Source organism: Amphiura filiformis, chromosome 9 (genome assembly GCF_039555335.1).
Source record: "Amphiura filiformis chromosome 9, Afil_fr2py, whole genome shotgun sequence".
Lineage (NCBI taxonomy): Eukaryota > Metazoa > Echinodermata > Ophiuroidea > Amphilepidida > Amphiuridae > Amphiura > Amphiura filiformis.
In genome coordinates, this window is record NC_092636.1 from 5,599,346 (window position 1) to 5,621,960 (window position 22,615).

At 36.5% G+C, this 22,615-nt stretch overlaps 1 protein-coding gene across 1 annotated transcript; it reads left to right on the top strand.

The window, feature by feature from the left end:
* The first annotated feature begins 4,037 nt into the window (after positions 1-4,037).
* Positions 4,038-21,846, top strand: LOC140160556 (nicotinamidase-like). The gene is made up of 9 exons (XM_072183800.1): positions 4,038-4,601; positions 6,162-6,288; positions 11,535-11,588; positions 14,035-14,159; positions 15,387-15,501; positions 16,421-16,555; positions 17,094-17,226; positions 18,877-19,067; positions 20,752-21,846. The coding sequence occupies exons 1-9, from the start codon at positions 4,471-4,473 to the stop codon at positions 20,824-20,826; spliced, it is 1,086 nt and encodes a 361-aa protein (XP_072039901.1). The 5' UTR covers positions 4,038-4,470; the 3' UTR covers positions 20,827-21,846.
* The last annotated feature ends 769 nt before the right edge of the window (positions 21,847-22,615 follow it).

Sequence of the window (22,615 nt, forward strand, 5' to 3'; positions counted from 1 at the left end):
AACGAATCATTTGAAAGATCACCTTCAAAGCAGCCTATTTAAACGTCAACGCGGTCTACTTGTAACTTATACCATCCTCTCAATCAAAAGTTGTAATTTTAACGATTCAATAATTATTGTGCGTGTTACATTATGTTCTTTATTGATTGGCCCGTGGTGCTTGTGTGAAGTAAAACGATGCGTTCCCAATTGGGGAGGGGCGCCATTATCCTTAGCTCTGGGCGCCACACCCCCTAGCTACGCCACTGCGCATATCTTGGTCAATTCTTGTTCGATTTTCACGCACAGGGTGTCAAATGGGAACGTAAAGTCCAATTAACAAAATGTATATTTCAGAATAATCCAAAATTATTAGGTTGTTGAACAGCAAGGAGGACTATAACTGACGAGTTTCTTTTTGGGGCGCCCTCTACGGAGGCGTCCCACAATATTGGCATGTACTTGTGAGTAGCTTCTAATTTCAGTCTTACTAGATTTACTCCGCAATTGTTGTGCTATTTTGCTAAAATTATGCCCTTGCTCAGAAATAAATCCACAATATGCTTGGATTTTATTTTATTATTGTTTTCTGTTATGCACAGGATAAAATGGTGTGCGTATATTCTTTGTTTAAAAGACAAAATTAATGGATTTGTAAAAACACCAAATAAATCGAGACCTTTGACCTTTGTAACCACTTTGACCTTTGTAACCAGTTTACCGCCTCTTAGAACCCGATAGACGGTGACCAACACTTTGGATTACAATAGCCTAATCTGAATGGCATAGTCCAATAAGCTCAAATAAACAATCATAGTGCAAAATTTGACCTAACTTGCAGAGTATGAGTTTTTGTACCCAAAGTTTCAAAGTCAGGCATCTTATCAAGATCAAGATAGTGATAGTGACATAACAATTAACACGCTTATCTTACCAAGGTCTTATCTATCTGCATGGGGTAATTGGAAATTATGGTGTAGCCTATTTGTTTTAAGGATGAAACAACTGGCTCCTTTTGCATGGAAATTAGAACAAATTACTATACAAGCTGTATCAAAAAGTTTGGTACCCAGCAGTTTTGATAGTAATTGAAAAGCCTGGTTCTTCCAAATGCAATATCAGGTCCCCTTAAAATGATAAAATGATCAGACCATAAATCTTTTGTGACTGTTTATGACATTAATCAACAAATTATGCGGATCCTAGATGTGTCGAGGATGTTATGTTTATGAACAAAACGTTACGTTTGTATTTTCAACATTGTTAATCATTGCTACGTGTATGTTAACAAATGAAAGTTCTGTAATTATTTTAATTCTTCAATGCTAAGTTAGTAAGTATTCTTTTGGATATCATCAAATTGTAAATCTCTAGTCAGATTTTCAGTGTGTTAACAACTATGTATCAAAGATGTTACGTTCATGTACAAAACATTAACGTTCTTATCTTGTAAACATTGTATACCCATATAGCTACTTTTGAAGAATGAATGTTCTGTAATTGTCTTTTATCCTTCATCTCTATTAGATTTTCAGTGTATTAGCAAGTAGATGATGTATATGTATCACAGACGTTATGATGTATATGTATCACAGACGTTATACATTCATAAAAACTTTTCTTTTGGTCAACATAGGGGTAGATCCTCTTCTATACTATCCATCATATACCCCCCTGCATAACGAAATTCAACAATATTCAATATCCAAAGCAATATCATCACTACAATATGCCCCAAAATTGAACTCCCCACCCCACATAATCGCAAATTGACACGACAGCTTCATTCCAATTCAATTTATTTCATCCAAAACGGTCCTGTGATACACCTTCCCCAATCAAACACATTTGTCTTGCATTTGATCATCTTCTACTCTTCCCTAGAAAAAATCATTATGATACCAAATCCCCGGGACCAAATCTAAACACCATGCCATGGAATTCACCATATCACGTCCAAGCTCACATAATTTGGGCGCCCCATTCCTTTTTTAAAGGAATTTTTATTTGTGCCTGGTGTAGATATGAGGCTTCTTGTTCGTACAACTAGTGCACCCAGAGGATGATTTAAGGAAGCCCCATCATGCACTGTAAAAGTGTTATCACTAGAGTTTCAATTGCCACTTTACTTTTCAAATCCCATTGAACTCTGTGCAAAAGATGTTGTTTTAGAATTGCCCGTGTGTCATTATTACTTGGTCGATTTCAGATCTAAAGTGATGTATGCATGAAGGATAATTCACACCTTCCGTAGATAACATAAAATGTGAAATCGACCAACCTTTGGAAGGTGTTTTTATTGTAAATATATCTGTCCAAAATCAAATTTAACCATGCACGTGTGTATGCAGTGGGCGGGCAGTGGTGTCATGTTCACTCACACAGCTGTGCTAACCGCAAGACTTGCTGGGAAGTGCTTAAATCATCCTCTGTAGTGCACCTATAGCTGTGAGAGCACTGGTCAGTAGCATGATAGTAATACTGTTGTGCCCCTGATGACCCTTTTGATTTTTTGGCACGTTTCCGTCATATCGAGGATTCCTTTTACCACGTTTAAGCATCGGGCATCAGTGGCGGTGCTACGGGGGGGGGGCAAATATTTTTCTTGCCCCCCCCAGCCCCCCCCCACTTTTGAGGCGACCCCCCCATTACATAAAATTCCACTTTTGGAGGCAACTTTTGCGCAAATGGACTTTGTACCCCTGAAATTCACTTTTCCCCCCAATGCCCGCCCCCGAAAAAGAGTTCCTGGTGCCGCAACTGTCGAGCATGATCCCATACAAACTTTGACCTTAGGTGACTCGGTTTAATTTTGTTCATGCTCCCGTGATATGCAAAATTACTATCACCAAGTTTAAGCCTATTGGCCCGGGAGCTTATTCGTGCGAAGTTTAAAATTTAGCCCCCTTTTTCTGGCGTTCCGCGCGCAACTGTGTCAAGAAGGGGGAGGGGGGCATTATGTATCCTTGGCCGGCACCATAACCCCTAGCTACGCCACTGCCGGGGTACATACAATTATTGCACCATCCCTTATTGCACCCGATTATTGTACAGCTTCTAAAAATATGTCCCTTTAAAAAAGTCAATGTATTAAAATTCGACTCGGCTGGAAAAATACGAAATCACGAAAGCTTGTACAGCTTCTATAACTAATTTCCCTTTAAAATAAATCAATGTATTAAAATTCGACTGGGCTGGAAAAGTAAATTGTACGTTGCCAATGCTTATAAATAAACTTCTTGATTTTAAGTTATGATTTGTAAAGTAATTAACGAAATTATGAAAGCTGTTTTTGAAAGAGCCTGGCAAGCAATGAAGTAGTATTTATAAAAAATATTGGCACTTTGAAAAAGAACCTCCTCAGTGATGGAGTGTCCCTTTAAACATTAAAATTAATTTAAAAATGAAAGCTTCAAAAAGCCACAGGAAATCATCGATGCCCTTTAAAGTCATAACGTACGATCTGGTATGAAATTGGCTTTTTTGTTCAAACCTGATTTTTTTGCATACGCCCTATTTGTAATGTTTACACATGTTTTAACTTACACCTAAAATGGAACCAGGCAAATTCGTTGTATTTGTCAAGTCAACAGGCATGACAGAGCGGCTCAGAACTGAAATCCCTCAGATACCAACCTCACGGAAAAAAAAACCAGCCAGTGGAGTTTTGTTTTTCATTTTACCTTTAGTTCGGCTTAAAATGGACAGAAACCTTTCTAATATTAGTAATAATATTTCAATAATATTTCAACCTTTTGAGTAAGGAATATGGCCAAATGAAAATTAAAATCCAATGTAAACCGTAGGTACATCTGCATACCTTTAAATGTACCAATCAGCTGATCAGTCAGCTGATTGCCAAATGTACATGTAGACAGGTAGAGGCAAGAATAGGCTATTGTGGTTGAAACCCATACACCTATGGACGAAATGACCGATCTGAATCTCCCACAAGTGGGTGTGAATTACAAATGCAGTCATCCCAATCAGGAAAACCCATTTGAAATTCGCACTCCCTGTGTGCAAGATTAAGGTCAAGTCTGGTCTTCCATAGGGTGTATGGATACCAACTGGAATAGCCAAATATCATAAAGCAGACCCAAACATGAAAATCGTCTCATATTGACTTGATCGTGTCACAGTCATAAACTTAACCTGTTTTAAAGGGACATTCATGTTTATTTTGGAGCAGTATGTAATGTATGTTTGTATATCCGATGATATATCCATAGGCCGCAGCAATGACCTTTACTCTCTTATCTGACATTTCTCAATACATTGAACGTCAGAGCTGCAGTATAGGCTACATGGTATACATGGTATAGACCTATATTATACCAGTCAAAACACAACACGTATACGTATAACAAATGTTTGCCTGATAGTTTTAAAGCAAAATTAATGCAAAAATTGTTATCAAGTGCGTAAAATCAGTAAGCAAACCAGTATATTAAAGTCTGCTGCAGTAAGCCATCACAGCTGGTAGAAACAATGACAAGCAGTGCAAAACAAGAGAATTTCTTTGATGATTTCGTCACAACACGAAGTAAACACGCAGTTGAAAATGGGAATGGAAATGCATCAGAGGAGCAGCGATGCTTTCAATTTTTCGACAGGGACGGGTAAGTGTATTTTGCTTATAGCTAAGGGGCTGTGCAATAATTATGACTATGAGCCCTGGTGGAATGGTAAAATTGTATGGGGGGCAAGAAATTTTTGGCGAACCGGGGGGGCAATTTTGGCACACATTCACGAGGCACCTTGATTAGGAAAACAGTACGGAAATGCTTTAATACGCAAATTTTCCTGCTCGCCTCGCAACATATGGGCCCCCTATCTAGACAAAGGTTTGCAAATTGGGATCCCAACAATTTGGCATGTGCAAGGGGGGTTCCAAAATTACTTTTATATTAATTACCAAGACTAGATTCCGGGACAAGATTAGCCTACACAATAAAACTCCCGAATATTTGGTGCAAAATTTTTATAGCCCCCCCCCGGCCCTACACGGATTTAGCACAAGAAATCATTTATCGTCTTTATCGTAATATATTTGACGTGTTTGAAAATCAAAACAACCAGAATTAAATACAGTGTTGCCAAGATTGTTGTTGTTATTGTTTGCATTTTTTATCATGGTTTTGGATCTTATGAGAAATGAACTTTTTTGCCTTGTCATCTTTGTCAAGAACATTGTGGTCTAAAGGTTAAACTCAATAATGAAGTTCATACTCATTATATTTGCATATAATGCATTTGTTTAAACCGTGGAAATAGAATTCAACCAAAGCCCGGAACCAAAGTCACTGGTGTAAATATCCTCAACACAAACGCATGACAGGGAAGTTTGCTGTTATGGAAACAATAAAAAACAAGTTTTATGTTTTGTTTAGTTAATTTTTTGTTTCAGTTATAGGCCTACGTTAAAGACGTTGTTTCAACAATAATTGACACAATCTATAATGTAAAACATTTGAAAAAGTACAAAATTTGTGTTTAGCAACAATGCAGTTACTTGCGAAATCAGGGTAGAAATAGACCTAGATCTATATATTTTATAGTCGATATGTGATAATTATTTTTTTGTGTAATGAATCCTGTAAACGTATATAGACCATCAAAAGCGATATCCGATCCCGGGAATCCGATATTTTATTGTTGACATTATTATTTCATTATCAGGAGTAAAGGGATCCCTTCAACTTATTTCTGTTGAAAAATCAAAGCGCTGTGCTACACCAGTATTTTCATGATACATTAAAGAACAATGCGACATTTTAAAGTGACAATTAACTTTCAAATTAAATTTAAAATTGTCTAATCATGTGATGCTCGCACATGCAACCAGGAAATTTGGCATATTTGAATGCTTTCCTAACGGTTTCTTTACCTTTTATGTCGTAATAAGATGTGCTCCAAAATTCTTCCTGTCAAAAAATGACACCGTACTTTTGGCAAAAATCTTTGCCCTTCCCTATTATATTATTCACTACCCGGTGCACCTGGCACATAATAATAATAATAATAATAATAATAATAATAATAATAATAATAATAACAATAATAATAATAATAATAATAATAATAATAATAATAATAATAATAATAATAATAATAATAGTGTTACACCTGATTATAATTTATGCATATGCCTAGTACATGTATTACCTATTTTTTTACAGGGATGGGATTTTAAATCATGGAGAGTTTCACCACTTGTGTTGTCAATTGCTGTCATCGAATGATGATTGTGACCACCAATGGACAAACCAAGACACTGACAAAGTACTTCAACTCCTCGTCAAACAAGTAAGATTTCCTATCAATTTATTATCAACGGACTGATCACAGTTGACGTGATGTCTAATCACATGAAGGATTTTACACTCTAAAAATATTTTACTCAAGTTGAGTAAAAAGGTCACAAAGTAAAACATTACTCAAATTGAGTAAATAATACCCACCATTGAGCTCATAATACCCTCAATATTGGGTACTATTTATCAATAGGAGCTTAATGTTGGGTATCATTTTCTCAATTTGAGTAAGTTTTTACTCATTTTGTTGTTGTGACCTTTTTACTCAAGTTGATTAATATATTTTTAAGAATTTACGAATCCATGTTTGTTCAATTTGTGTAACAACAACATTCGTAGATTGTATGCAACATGATCCACAATTTTAGTAACAGATCCAATGCGATGCTGCGATGCTATAAAAACTGAAATAATGAGCCACGTTTTTACGAGCTTGGCGGTAAAAATTCTCATCGCGCGGTGGAAATTTCGGTCCGCGATGGAGTTGGATTTTGTTCAACTTTATAGCATCGCGCTGCGATAAAATGTACATTTTAATTTCATCGCGCGATGCTGCGAGGTTTTAAAAGCATTTCTCGTGTTCTCCTTAACATTAACCACCATAAATATGCCTTTCATGCAGATCACCATTAATTTCGCTAACCAATAAAAATAAATTTATTATTTATGGGAAATTTATTCACCAATTCCACCTGGGTTCATATACGTACAAACTATCAATTGACGGTTTTCCAAATGAAAAAGAGCAATGAATATATTCACAAAATTGATCGTATACTAAAAGTATTTTACAATAACTGGTCCAAGAACTATATCGAACTATTGTTTCAAAATGTGAAGATGCAATGCTAAATGGACAAGAACAGCTATAATTTATTTTCGGTAGGCCTATATTCTCGGTATATTCTTGTGATTTTAATGAACAGAATTTAAGCAATGACAACATTTTGTTGTGGCGCCCTCTACGGAGGCGCCACAATATAGGCATGAATTTGTAGAGGCGCCACAATATAGGCATGAATTTGTGAAAAGCTTCTAATTTCACTCTTGCTAGATTGACTTCGCAATTGTTTTGCTAAAATTATGCCCAGCTCAGAAATAAAACCACAATTTGCTTGGATTTTATTTTATTATTGTTTTCTGATATGCACGGGATAAAATGGTGAGCGTATATTCTTTGTTTAAAATACAAAATTAGGATTTATAAAAACACCAAATAAATCCTGACCTTTGTATGCGTTCAACCAGTTTACTTTGTGCCTTAGAACCCGATAGACGGTGACATTTGACCATACACTAGGATCCACAACATGCTCATCTATCATGGGAACAGTTCTTAAACCCTAATACATTTGTACCGTCATCCTTTGAAAATTTGGGTACACAAACTCATACTCTGCAACTTGAGGTCAAATTTTGCACTATGATTATGTAATTGAGGTTATTGGACTATATGCCATTGGGATGAGACTCTTGTGGTCCATAGTGATAAGATCAATTAACGAGGCCTCTTAAACTGATGGCTTTTGTTTGCTAATTACCATAGAATCTATATAGCGGTTATTGCCAAAGTTGCAATATGGTGGCACAATTGGGCGGCAAACTGCATGCAAACAACACGGCATATTAATTATACATGTTCTACATTGTTGTATTTTAAAACACTGAAAACCAAAATTGACGTTAAATGCCATGATTGGATCATGCATGGAGGTAGTACTAGCTACTAGCTACTACCTCCATGATTGGATTAAGTAAATAACTAAATCCTGTTATCTACCCAGCAATGTTTGCTTATCTTAATAATTGTAACAAACTGTAGTGTACTAAATGGTACAAGACAGAAAAGGCAAACAGACAGAAATTTAGAGTTTTAAATTAGAGAGTTGACAGGAAGTTGTAAGAGTTAAATTGTTATGGATATGATTGGTGTAAGCGCGAAAATGTTGAATGTCAGATCAAAGTCATCCGAGGTGAATTAAGTAATGTCAATCACAAATTGTTACAGGTCATTTGAGGTGGACTAAGTTTATATTTGGATTGTCAGAACACCTTCCCCAATCAAACACATTTCTCTTGCATTTGATCATCTTCTACTCTTCCCTAGAAAAATCATTATAATACCAAATCTACACCATGGAATTCACCATATCACGTCCAAGTTCACATTGGGCGCCACATTCCTTTTTTAAAGGAATTTTTATTTTATACATAGGGAACATCCTACTGCATAAATTAGAACCAAGGTGTTAGTGATAAAGAACCTAATCAACGGAATCCAACAACAATGAGTGATAATGGTCAAGAAGGAAATAAGTTACAAGGCGACAAAGGCTGTTTTACGGGGTCAACCGACCAAGATTTGTGTCAAGGGAAAATTGTGTTCTAAATTTTTCAAAATATGTCTGCAAAAAAACATCAAATATTTTCCAGAGTTGTCAAGCTTTCGGTGATATTTAGCCTCCAGAAAAAAGAAATACCGACCGACCGACTACTTTGAAAAGTTCGTCCGCTGTAAAACATTTTTTTTGTCACCTGAATCATTGGTTTGATTTTGTTCAAGTTTGACAACACTGAAAGATAAAACATTGTAAAACGCTAAAACATTGTAAAAGTTTTTATGACAAACCCCTAAAACGTTTTAAAACATTTGCCTTTATTTTAATGTAGGCTATCTATTTTATAAAAAAAAATGTTTTCAGCTCAGCTGTGGATATTGAAAACAACTTTAGATGTTATACTTTAACAAGTATAGAACAAAATGTCCAAAGTTTAAATGGTGGTGCGAATTTTCGCTAAAAATGTGTAATTGTACTTTTAACGTTAATTTTGCGTTAATTATAAGTGAGAATTGGTTTCAATTGCACCGTAACAAAATTTCACGCTTGATTTTGTCTCGGTATATTGAGCTGAATGAGCCAAAGGAGAAACGTTTCCTGTGGTAGTAAACAAATAAACTTCTATTAACAAGTTACGATAAATATTGAGCAGCGAAAGCTTTCCTTCTTTTTTATACCACCATGATTGTGCAGATTTTGAATATCATATTGAAGATTTAAAATTAAAAATGTTAATAAATTAGGAACAGCGTTAATAACCCGGAGGTCATTAGTCAAAAAGGGTTAAAGGAAGGGTTTAGGACATTTTAGGTTAGGATTAGGGCTAGGGATAAGATTAGAGTTAGCATTAGGGTTAGGGTTAGAGTTAGAATTATGGTTAGGGTTAGAGTTAGCATTAGGGTTAGGGTTAGAGTTAGCATTAGGGTTAGGTTAGAGTTAAAGTTAGCATTAGGGTTAGGGTTAGAGTTAAAGTTAGCATTAGGGTTAGGGTTAGAGTTAAAGTTAGCATTAGGGTTAGGGTTAGAGTTAAAGTTAGCATTAGGGTTAGAGTTTAAATTAGCATTAGGGTTAGGGTCAGAGTGGGGACTAGAGTCGGAGTATATGTTTAGGATGTTTAGGGTTAGAATTGAGCTTTAGGGCTTAAATTAGGGTTTGGGTAAAGTTTAGGGTTATAGGGTAAAAGTATTATAGTAGGCCTATATAGGGCTTAAATTAGGGTTTGGGTAGAGTTTAGGGTTAGGGTAAAGTATTATAGTAGGCCTATATAGGGCTTAAATTAGGGTTTGGGTAAAGTTTAGGGTTATAGGGTAAAGTATTATAGTAGGCCTATATAGGGCTTAAATTAGGGTTTGGGTAAAGTTTAGGGTTAGGGTAAAGTATTATAGTAGGCCTATATAGGGCTTAAATTAGGGTTTGGGTAAAGTTTAGGGTTAGGGTAAAGTATTATAGTAGGCCTATATAAATAAGTTATCGGGGTTTCTGACTATAACCCTTTGAACTATCGACTGTAACCAATAGATTTACGAAAAAGAGGATCCCTACTCCCCATTCCAGAAAAATACAGAACTAAAAAATAATATTATCCTGTTTTGCCAAATGAAACATAGCTAAATCCTAATTCTTTAGTTAGTCCTAACTGGCAATGAAAGTCAAATTTTAATATTTTTGCAATTTTGGAAATGGTCCAAAAACGTGCAATTTTGCATGTTTTCTTATAATTGTAGTCACAAAATTGTAAGACTTGGCACAAGTCTAAGCATTCAAAATCTTGAGTAAAAGGTAAGAGCTACTTCATAATTTTAATATTATATGTTATTGTTGCTATAAATTGGTTGTGAAAAAGATTGGAAAATGTGTTTTCTAAAAATTACAATGCATAATTTGAAATTAGTCTTTTGTTCAAGTCTCTGGGCTTGATTGTCACAGAATACGAAAAAGGTCGAAAAACGCCTTAAACATGCATGTTTTTGGCCCTTATTTACAAAAATTGACCAAACATTAAAATTTTACTTTCATTGCCAGTTAGGACTAACTAAAGGATTAGGATTTAGCTATGTTTCACTTGGCAAAACAGGATATTTTATTCCAATAAAATTAGTTCTGTATTTTTCTGGAATGGGCTGTATTTTTCTGGAATGGGGAATAGGTGCCATTCTACGTATTTTATTTTTATAGTGCTTCATTAAAAATAATCACTATGCTTATAATTATATCACCAACAGCAGCTGCAAATAGTAATAATAACACAACAAAGTAATCTTTTTTTTTATATATACTTTTTGAACCATCAGATTTGAAAATGTTCAACATGCTACAGGTCGAGATTTTATTTTGCTCATGCGACGAACATGACATATAATTAGGTTATCATTTGAATGTCAATGGAGGCCTTTCAAATGGTTTTATCTTATGACATTATTATCATGTAGTATATTGATAAGAACGTTGCTAATATCCACGATAAGGAATATATTTACTGATGCAATACTCTCCAGGATTTATCAAAATTCTTTAGGTTCGTGATAACACAACGTTGCATTTCAACGAAAAGCATGTCCAATCATATTGAAAATAATACGGTATACTATAAAACTAAACAAACAAAACAAAACTGAATTAAACTAAACTGAACTGAACTGAACTGATTGAATGAAATGGTAATCAAAATACTAATAAATAGACAGGAAGGAAAGGAAGACAAATTTAACAAACAAACAAACAAACAAACAAACAAACAAACAAACAAACAAACAAACAAACAAACAAACAAACTGACTAACAAAAAATAGCACACATAATGAAAATAAACAATGAATTAATATCTGATATGTCTTGATGTTAGCCAACATGGCCAAGAAGGAACGATCTCTTATACCACCGCATCTTTTATTACTTACAGGAAGAAGTAGACGAAGACAAATTTAAAAACGTGTGGAAGAGTTGGATAAAGCCGGTAAGCATTGAAAACATTCGAGCTAAATTAGCACGGATATAGGCCTATTTGTTCATCAACATAATGAGCAATAAGGCTTCGGTGTCCTTTTAATCACATCAAATAAAATACATGTCTCATAAACATGATAAAACATCATAAACTCCAAAGGAGATAGAGAAGCCTATCCCATTGCCTTCGTTGCGACCAACGTCATCATCACTACGATGAGATATTTCATCAAGTAATCAAATCACAACTAGATATTTTTTCAAAAGTTCATTTATAGATGGAAAAGTTTCTTCTGCGCATTTGTTAATATTTGACAATGCCATATACATTCTTCCTCATTTCTTTTTGAATGACCATACAAGGCAGATTGTCAAAAATGGCAAAATTGCTATCGATGTTTCCTTCAGGCACGCCAATACAGGATGTTTTTGAAAGATTGGTACATGAGCTAGTTGGTTCCTTTGCTTTACTTGCAAGGATAAATATCCAAATTGAAACTAGGAAACGGGTCTACCAAAAGTATCCTGCATCGAATTTAAGGATGATTAGCTGTTACATACAATTTTTACCTTGAGGGGGCAGTTGCGTCAACGCGTTGAAGCAGCTGTTTCGCTCGCGCATCTATGTGGCGTCATTAAGCGCGTGCGTGTGTGCACCCATCATACCTGTAAGGGTCTTAGCTAGAAATTCAGGTTTGCCCGTCATTTGAATAAATTTGCCTGTCCCAATTTGACCTTTTTACATTTTACCAGACTTCTACAGCCCATTGGGGCTTCAAAGAGTTTACATATGTGCTGCTATGGCCTTGTTTTGCAAATCTGGTCTACTAAAAAGGTCAACAGACTTTCTAAACACCTACAATTATAATGTAGCATCTGTCAAAGGCATTAATTTTGCCCGTCCCAGAAGCAAACCCCCCGTCTAAAATGACGGCCAGACGGGTGGCTAGCTAATAGACACTGCTTGTTTGTTTGGGACTGTGTACCAGTGCTTTGAGCGAAATCTAGAAATTTGAGGCTGCGCCCAATGAAATGCGCACTGACGTCACTGCCACACAGAGTGAAAAAGGGTATATATCGTGTTAATACATTATTGTGTATGTGTGTTACAGTGGACAGTTATCCGTGGACAAAAATCAGTATCATGAATTTTGGGGAATTTGTATTTCATAAACAAGAAAAGGATATTCGATGCTTAAAAAAGGATACTATAGTATAGTTGTGTTTCTGAGTTTCAATTAGGATATTTGTCCTTGAAATTAAAGTAAAGGATCCAAACTAGCTCCTTTACCAATCTTTTTGAAGCACCTTGTATGAACACAACACAAGGCCTAGTCTTAAAACCACCGTAATAAAACCGCAGTTTGTTTGATATAAAAGGTTATGCAAATGTTCATCAAAGTCCCACCTGCAATCATAACAACTTGAATGCTCATCTAATGTGTTCACGGTGTTGCTATAAATGCATGTTTCAGTACATAATGATTTATATAACTCATAAAAGTTTCTTGTCATTTGATTGGGCAATTACTATTGATTATTTCTGCTATTTTTTAGCGGCCCGTTGCAAAAGGACTTTTGCACTCCGCGGACTTGCAATAGTCATTTTTCCATTGTAGTGACGCGGAGCTACCATAGCAACGCTGACAGACGCGGGAACGTATAGCTAGACTCGCCAATTATACGTGCGGGTGTTGCTTCTAAAATAAACATACATTTAGATATTTTTGATTTATTTTGTTTTCGTGGTGATTTATAAAATTAATTGGACGAAAGGGAACTTATGAGTTATATAAGACAAATATTGAATATTTTTATTCGGTCAATGGAAAAAATATTTCCATTCGGTTAAATATGAATTTGTTCCATTCAACGAGGCTTTGCCGAGTTGAACAGTCCGTATTTCACATCATGGAAATATTCTTACCAATGAACTCATAAACATTCAATATTTGTATAATATTCCAACACTTTTAGAAACATTTGACAAATTAAAAATTTAAGAGAACTTTTATTAGAAAGTATTACTGCAATTAAGCACTCGTGAATGTATTGAAATGGATAATATCGTTTGTTGGTAAGACATTTTACTGAACATTTTGAATAACAAATTCGGATAGAATGCGTGTGTCCGCATGAGCGCATTTTAGAAATACATACATACATCGGGACATACATACATATTAGAGCTTATAAAGCGCTATTACAAAAAGATCAAAGCGCTAAGTGATACACTGCAAAAACAAGAGAATGAACAAAAGCAAAGAGTCAAAAAGGATAATAATGAGCCTTAAGAGATTGTTTAAATGTTGCCACCGAGGTTGCCTCCCTGATGTTACGCGGGAGGCAGTTCCACAATAAAATTGTTTTTAACGTTTTTGTGATTTTCTCAGTCCTGAGTAAGCGGGATATTAACTCGCCTCTATTGTGTCTATATTGAAATATTCCGTAAACAGATTTTGAGTCCAAAATGCGCTTTGTTGGTAGTTGATGTGCAGAATGACTTCATAAGTGGTTCGTTAGCCCTGAAGAATGCTCCAGCTAAACAAAACGGTGAAGAGGTTGTGCCAGTCATCAACAAGTAAGTTGCTATGTCACCCATCATCGTCATCATCATCATCATCATCATCATCATCATCATCATCATCATCATCATCATCATCATCATCACCATCATCATCATCATCATCATCATCATCATCATCATCCACAATTTAGCTAGAGAATGACTTGCAACAACAACATCATCATCATCATCATCATCATCGTCGTCTTCGTCACCAACCACAGCTACAGCAGCAAAATCAGCAACAACAGCAACATTATAACAACTACAATAAACATGACAGTAACCTCTAAACCTTCGTCCCCCGGGATCTACGCCTATGCAACTAAACCTTTAGTCTAGGGTATGTAGTTCTGGGTTGAATCAACAAATCCAAATTTTATTGGTAACATTTATCCAATAGTGCATTTAGAATTATGTAACTTAACGAGAGAGTGGTCCGTCCTTTGGAGGAGACGTGGTGGTCCCGTACACAGATATATAGTATACCTGTTCAAGTCAATCGCAGTCAGTTGAGAGAGTGTAAAACTACGGGCTTTCCCAAGTGTCGCTCTGGTTGGAATTTATTAAGATTATACCACATACCTTACCGAATGGATTAAAGCCATGATGTGTGATTTTGCTCTACACCGACGACCTCAATTTTTCTCGAATTCCTACTTTCTGCATGATTGTAATGCCCATCGGTGTACTAAAATACCATGTAAAATTACAGTAAAATTGTTAAATTTTTAAAACTTAAAAAAAGTTTCAGATTTTTATCCACCGTGTTCACCGATCGAGTGATGGCTGACACGTCTCGTGCGCATGTGTATCATTGAATCATTGATGTATAAATTGTGTGTATCGCTTTTCGTGTGTTGGTTCTTACGTTATCACCGGATAGATACTTGTAGCTGTACATTGACAGAATGGTCGACTGGAGATCCGTCGGATAACGCTTTTTCAATGGGAAATGAACTTTGCTGCTTGGATGATGTCACGACGAGTTTAGCATTTATTCCGTATTGAAAAACGTGTTCCGACGGATCTGCACTCGACCGGCCTCTTGGTGGTACTTAACAAATGGCACAAGACCTTTAATTGTGAAGAAAATCCAAGGAGTGATTTGCAAGGAGGAAGAGGGATTTGCAATCCTCTCCGTTTATAGGACGTGTTAGAAAAACCCCTTCGGAAGATGAAGATGAGTAACATACTGGGCACTCTGTATCTGTAATCACGGTCGGTATAATTATTTCGCAGGTTGATAGAAACAGTAAAGTTTGACAAAGTCATCTTTTCTCAAGACTGGCATCCCGACAACCACATATCATTTTACAAGAATCGGCACATAAGAAACTTCCATTCTTCAAGTCCGGTGAGTGTTTCGAAATGATCTGAGTATTAAAGCTCAAGAATATGCAAATTTAAGCCACAGTGACGTCTCCATGAAACAATGTATAAAATGTAATACTGTAATGTAATGTCTCATGACGTCCTGTATAACTGGCATCCCCGACAACCACATATCATTTCATAAGAATCGGCGCACAAGAAACTTTCATTCTTCATGTTCTTCAAGTCTGGTTAGTGTTTAGAAAATCGTCTGAGCATCTTACAGCATATGCACTTTAAAAATAGTATCTTAGCATTGCAATAAGACACCTCTTGTGAAGCCGCTTCTGCGTAGCCTTGATCAAGGCTTCCTCCTCACTTTATTCTCTATGGCATTGGTCTGTGATGCCATGACCCATGTATAGACTAGTAGTTTCATATGCTGGACTCCTTCAGATTTTTAGTCAGGTCAGATTTTTTTGTATAGGACGAAATGTGGGTGATGGCTAGCTCATGAGTTAGGGAGGAAGCATGCCTGGGCATTTTGCTGGAACACTAGACTACCACTGCAGTGCACAGTATGCCTAGGGGTACTAGGTATGATAAGAGAGTCCATTATCTAGCCTAGAAAGTGAAATGTTAAATAGAATTTTAAAATGTCAAAGTTATGATGGTAAATAATTAAAAAAAAAAATAACTTCAACATTTTGGAAAGAAACAGGAATTTGTGAATGCTGCGGCAAAGCTTCCATGTAGTTTTCATTCACTAACTAAGGACACCCAAGCACTTGAAGCAAGTCTAGTTCTGCGACACGTGTTGTGTTTTCTGCTGGATGACACGTCTTAGCAATCAATGAACCACCTTTGATTAATAGAAACCAGAACGAAACACGTCAAATAAACACATTTCCACTGTTTCTCACAGTTGTTATTCCTTTGTTATCCTTTTCATATTTACGCAGATTGCCGCTGAGGAAGCAAAACTAATCGACACGGTTGTTTTTGCCGGACATAATGGAGAACCAATTGAGCAAACTTTGTGGCCTGCACACTGCGTACAACATTCAACTGGAGCACAACTTCATAAAGATTTGCAAGTAAGTGGATTTCAAGAAATGTGTATACTATTGAGCACGGTGGGTTTGCGGTAAGGCTGTTGGAATCAGGTTGTGTGTTCGAACCCCATTAGGATCACCGTGTTGTGTCCGTGAGCAATACACTCTCTCTCACTTGCCCCACTCCACCTAGATATATTGAGGAGCTGTTATTATCTAAATTCCTAAGATTAAAATGTTAATCTATTGGATTGCGATGAGGGACAAATCCAAGTTCAATTTTAATCTATTTTTTTAAATCTAAGCTTGGATTTGTCCGTCATCGCAATCGAATAGATTAAGTTTTTACCATTAGGAATTCAGAGAGTAGGATGTAGTCATAACGGTGCCGTTATTGTTGGTAGCCACATGGTGACATAGTGACAGCGGAATAAATATAAATCACTTTGAGCAAGCAGAAAAAGCGCTATATAAAACGCCTACAACGGTGAAAAGAAGATCTAATGTAAAGATTACAACGTGCTTTTCCCAGTTATTATTTAAATGGAAGAATGAGAGTTTTACTGTGGTACATTTTCAGGTAGAGGCGAATCATATCAGAGCTCGTAAGGGCACAAATCCAGAGCATGACAGTTATTCGGTACTTTACCCCACTCCAGAACCCAATAATAACACATCTGGACCTGCGTTAGCAAAACAACTAAAACAACAAGGTATGTCAAAGTTGGGGTGTCATTTCTACTTACTAATGCCAAGGCCACTTGTCTATTCTTCCATTCTTCTTTCTGGTACTGGTGGTACTCATTATTGACCTCTCTTCCCTCACGCACTTCCACATTGATCTCTTTCCATTATTCTCTCATCTTCTTTCTGCAGTGTCCACGTCTCAGCTCAATATAATAAGGCTGCACTCAAAATTGCTGACTTCACAATTCTCTTCTTTGTGTCCTGGTTCAGAAGGAATTCGTGTTTAGAGGAATTTCCTTTATATTGAACGCCACCTTTGCCATGCAAATCGTTACTTTCATCTCTGCGCAACTCTTCCTACCCCCTGAAGCCATTTAGAACTAGAAATTCGATTTTCGAGGTTTTTGCGTCGCTGTTTCGGCTCTCACCCAAAGATTCCATTTAAAAAAAGGTCATGTTCTCATATTTTTTACATTTTGCTCTCACCAAATGCCAAAAATCATGCTCTCACCCAATGACCCCATGTTTTTTACATTTTGCTCTCACCGAATGCCCCTTAGTGCGAAAGTGCCAGCTCTACACCTATATCCATTTCATATTGAAGTGCCCCCCCCCCCGGGACTGGATCCACCTTTATCCATTTATGGTGACGTTTAAAATCTTGCCCTCTTCATCGCTTTGGTCTTTTTTACATTCAAGCTGTCCATCATTCTTTACAGATATGCTTCGGTACTTGCCACCATTGCTTGGTCATCTTCGAATCACATCCTTCAATAACTCAATTTATAAACAAGTATATTGTAATTAAGAAGAACACCGTGCCGGCGACTAAAGTCCTTGATGCACGGAGCTTCATCTGGCACTTTCACCTCTCTGCCCCTTGTCCCATTATGTTTGACTCAATCACCAGTCTGTGTCTCCGGTCAACTCCATCCTCTTCAGAATGTTTGACAGCTTCACCCGGGCTACTCTATCAAAGGCTTTCTCAAAATCAACAAAGCAAACACATTACTCCTTTGTCGTCTTTCTTGCCGAGTATCCTCATCACTTCAAACCCTTCCCTGGTGCCAAGGCATTGCCTTTCGCAGAATGATCTTTGATGCACGCGGAATCATGATGATGGTTCTGTGGTCTTTGCACTCTGTGGCAGTTTGGTTTCCTTTACGAAAACTCTATCAATAGATATATCAAATAATCTAGATGTGTTGTGTTTCAGGTAACAGTTATAAATGAGATTTATGGAGATGGGGTGTGTGTGGTTGTGAGTTACTTTAAACACTACACTCCTTTGTATAGGCTACGTATCATACTTCAATGTTTATAGAGTATAGTCTTAGCAAATATAGGATCTTCCTTCATGTTAATGCAACCAATGTACATACATTTCGCCCCCCCCTCATAACAAAAGTGCCTAAGAGATGTATTTCACAAGTTAATGAAAAATGCGGCTGGAAATTTGATCAATTATGTGTTTATTACTCAGAAAATCTAAATTGCAAATGAGAAACATGTAATAATGACTTAGGCACTTTGGTTATGAGGGTGACGATTTGTTATTTTAGACAAATCTGTTGTCGAATTTTTAGATTTTTGGCAAGTCATTGATAATTGTTTAATACAATACAATACCACAATAATCCAAAGAATTATGTCAATTGTTCTCGTATCACTATCAGGTATAACAGATCTGTACGTATGTGGTCTCGCGTTAGATATCTGCGTCGGATCCACCGTATTGGATGCATGTCGGTTAGGATTTAGAACCATTGTAGTAGAAGATGCTTCTCGTATGTTAGACGAAGACAGAACCATAAAGATGAAGAGAAAAATGGAAGCAGGTGGATGTCTTGTGGTAACAAGTAACGAGGTTAGTGAATGAATTATTATATTCATATAGTGAGAGACAAAATAACGATGCGCTCAAAAATGCAAACAATCGCATACATGTATATTTACACAGCTGTCTCAAAAAAAGTTGTGCAAGTGAAAAGCGCCCTCTTTGGCATTTAGAAAATACCGTTGTGACATGATGCTTACATCAACGTCATTGGCGTAGTCTTAGCTCTCAAATGCCGTTTGTTCTGTTCAATTTGCCTGTTTTAATCTCGAGATTCGTTAAAATTGTGGTATTACCCTTTCGTTGTTAACTTAACATATCTCGAGACTAAAACAAGCAAATTGAACAGAACAAACGGCATTGGAGACTGCGCCCTTGACGTTGATGTAAGCATCATGTCACAACGGTATTTTCTAATTACCAAAGAGGGCGCTTTTCACTTGCACAATTGTTTTTGAGACATGCTGTATACAAACAGTTGAACCTGCGGTATTTTCTTGTTCATTTATAATTCAATTGGTTCAGCTTTCCGTTACCTACACACATTGCTATGAGTGGTGTCCTCGAACTACACCAGCACGTCAAATCCTTCTGGCCATTCCCAAATCCATAACATCAAATGTCCTGTTTGGGTTTCAATACATCCCCATATGTTAGAGGGGGTCTGCCAGGTTTTCTGTTTCCATGTTTAGGTGTCCAATAGATCAGCTTGCCTTACAGGATCGTTTATGCGTCTGTACGCATGCCCAACGAAACGTGTCCTCCTGATCTTCTGTGTGGGTTTCGGGAGCTCACCATACAGCTCTTTGTTCGTGATGTGCTGATTCCAATTGATGTTGTGTACTGCATACACACAAAAAAACACACATACATGCACCAATCTACTACTTATAGCATTTTAAAATTCATAATTGCTTCCATTTTATGCGTCTGTGGTTTTCAGAATCTTATTGTCATTTTGTGGTATGCTCAGCCCGAGAATGGTTTATATCCACCAGCACTCTACTCTATCTAATCGATCTTATTCTGCTGACCTTATAGTCATTAACAAAAATCTTTTGCAAAATGATTAAGAAGTTCTGGCTCATTGTTGAATCTCACGTTTACCTCTGTGAAGGAAAAGATTTTCGTCGCGCAGCACAGCAATCCAAGTTAACCCGCAAGTTAACAACGCCGGTCATTTATTCGGAAGAGAACACGGGGATATTCTTGCACGTTTCTGAACATGCTGAACACGGGAAATGTGTATTGGCTTGCTCTGTAACATAAATTGCTGGCTGATTTGACAAATTCTCCAACATGTCAATCAAATTTAATGGGCTTTTGTCATTATTAGAATCTCTTCGTTTTTGAAGTCACAAAACTGCACATGTTTCAAGCTTGTGGTTATCAACTTGTGCCACAGAGCTGTACACGTTCCGAGTCTGTGGTAGCTTGTGGTAATCAACTTGCGCCACAAAGATGCACATGTTCTGAGTTTGTGGTTATCAACTTGTGCCACAAAATTGGCCACGTTGTAACTTTGTGGTAATTAACTTGCCACAAAGCTTCATACGTTACAAGTTTGTGGTTATCAACTTGCGCCACAAAGCTGCACACGTTGTGGTAATGTGCCACAAAATTGGACATTTTCCAACTTTGTGGTAACTAAATTACCAAACTTTACAAGTTCCAAATTTGTGTAATCAACTTGTGTTTGCCATTGTTTTTGCAGGTCAGCGATATGGTATCTGGACTTGTTCGACATCCAAAACTTGCACACGTTACGGAGTTAAATATTATAACGTGATCGATCGCGACCCAATGGCTGTAAACCACTGTAAACCAAGAGAGGGGTTTGAAGAAAATAATTTGACATTAAGTTATCTTGTAAAAACATCAAACATTCCATCTCAGCAAAAAAGCAATTCTACATGCATAGTTACAAATAACAGTTAACTATCACAAAAACAAGCTTCCGCACTTTTACGCAGAACTCTTAATTTGTTTTCAACAGCTGAAAATCAATTTGTGTCTAGGCTAGATGGTACTGTTATAATAGACGTGGACGTGGAGACGTGTCCATTCAATTATACAATTTTGGGGGAAACGTGTTTGGTGTATTCTACAATCAAGACAATAGAATATGATGATTTAAAGATTATGTAATGAATAAAAAACATTGCACAAATATTATTAATTTGGTTATAATCAAGTGTTAAAACGGTCTTTCAAATAATTATTTATGGGTATCCCGCTATTTAGTGTAATCTGATCAATTTTTGTATATTTTATCTAGTGATACTCGTAAATCTGTATTAGATTCCATGTATTTATACACTGGAAGGCCTGTGTTTTGTGCAACGGCTAATGAACTAAATGTTTTAAGTGCAACATAAAGGGGCTGTTCGAGTCTTTATCGCCATTTTAAAATACCTTTTATAAGCGGAAAGTATCAAATTTAAATACTTCCTACAAAATTGTTGTCACTTAAGAGCCACAGATATGAGCCACGTACGCAGTATGGGGTATGTGTAACGGGCATTATTAATATATACTTTTGTGAAATAATTCTGCGTTTTTTACCTCAACATTTGGTTGGAGTATAATTGGAACTATGACGTCACAGTGTTAACTTATTCTGTCGCCAAAAGGTGATGGATTCACTATACTTCAAGGAAGTTTTCCAGCCCCATCCCCCTCAATGTCGAAAAGAAATCTACGCCACTGTACACAATTATGTATAATATATTATATTATTATTCTTAACAAATGCTCTTTAATAAAATGTCTTTAATGAATTGTAAATAAAACAATATTTGTAACTCGAGCTTTGCTAACTGTTTTGATTCATTACGTTTGATTATGATTCTTTCTGCTCCTACTCCTGCCCCTCCTGCTCCTGCTCCTCCCCTCCTCCTTTATATGCACTGTAAATTGGCCAGAACACATGGAACGCGTTCATTAATGTAACGATTTTTTAACACATGACACGTATTCAACTTATTTAGAGAACACTAGTGTGAACACCTGATCGAGACGTGTTCATAAGATACAGTTGAACACATGACACATGTGTAATAAGTGTTCTAAAATATTTCAGAACATCAGTGTTCAAACTAGAAGAACACCGGTGTTCAAATGAAACAAAGAAAGACATAAGGAAATAAGAAAACGTGTCAAGTGTTCAAAAGGTGTCACATATGTGTTCTAAGTTTTGAAAATGTTGTCTTATTTTTCAAAATCAAATATTAATGTAACAATGTTTCCTTTTGTGATAGTGCTAGGTAAGGAGACACTATTTAAGGCGAATGAAATTGATGGGCAAGTACCCTTAAAGGGACATTCATTATTATTTTGGAGCAGTATGAAATTTATGTTTGTATTTCCGATGTTACAGAACTCATACAAAGATTCTTATCATTTGATTGGTCAATTACTATTGATTGTTTTTGCTACTGCACTCCGCGAAAGTGCAATAGTCCATTTTCCACTCACGCGCAGCTACCATGGCAACGATGACCACCTCGATTAGTCAATTGTGTCGGCGTACCTTCTAAAATAAATACAGTTTGTAATATTTTTTAATTTGTTTCGTT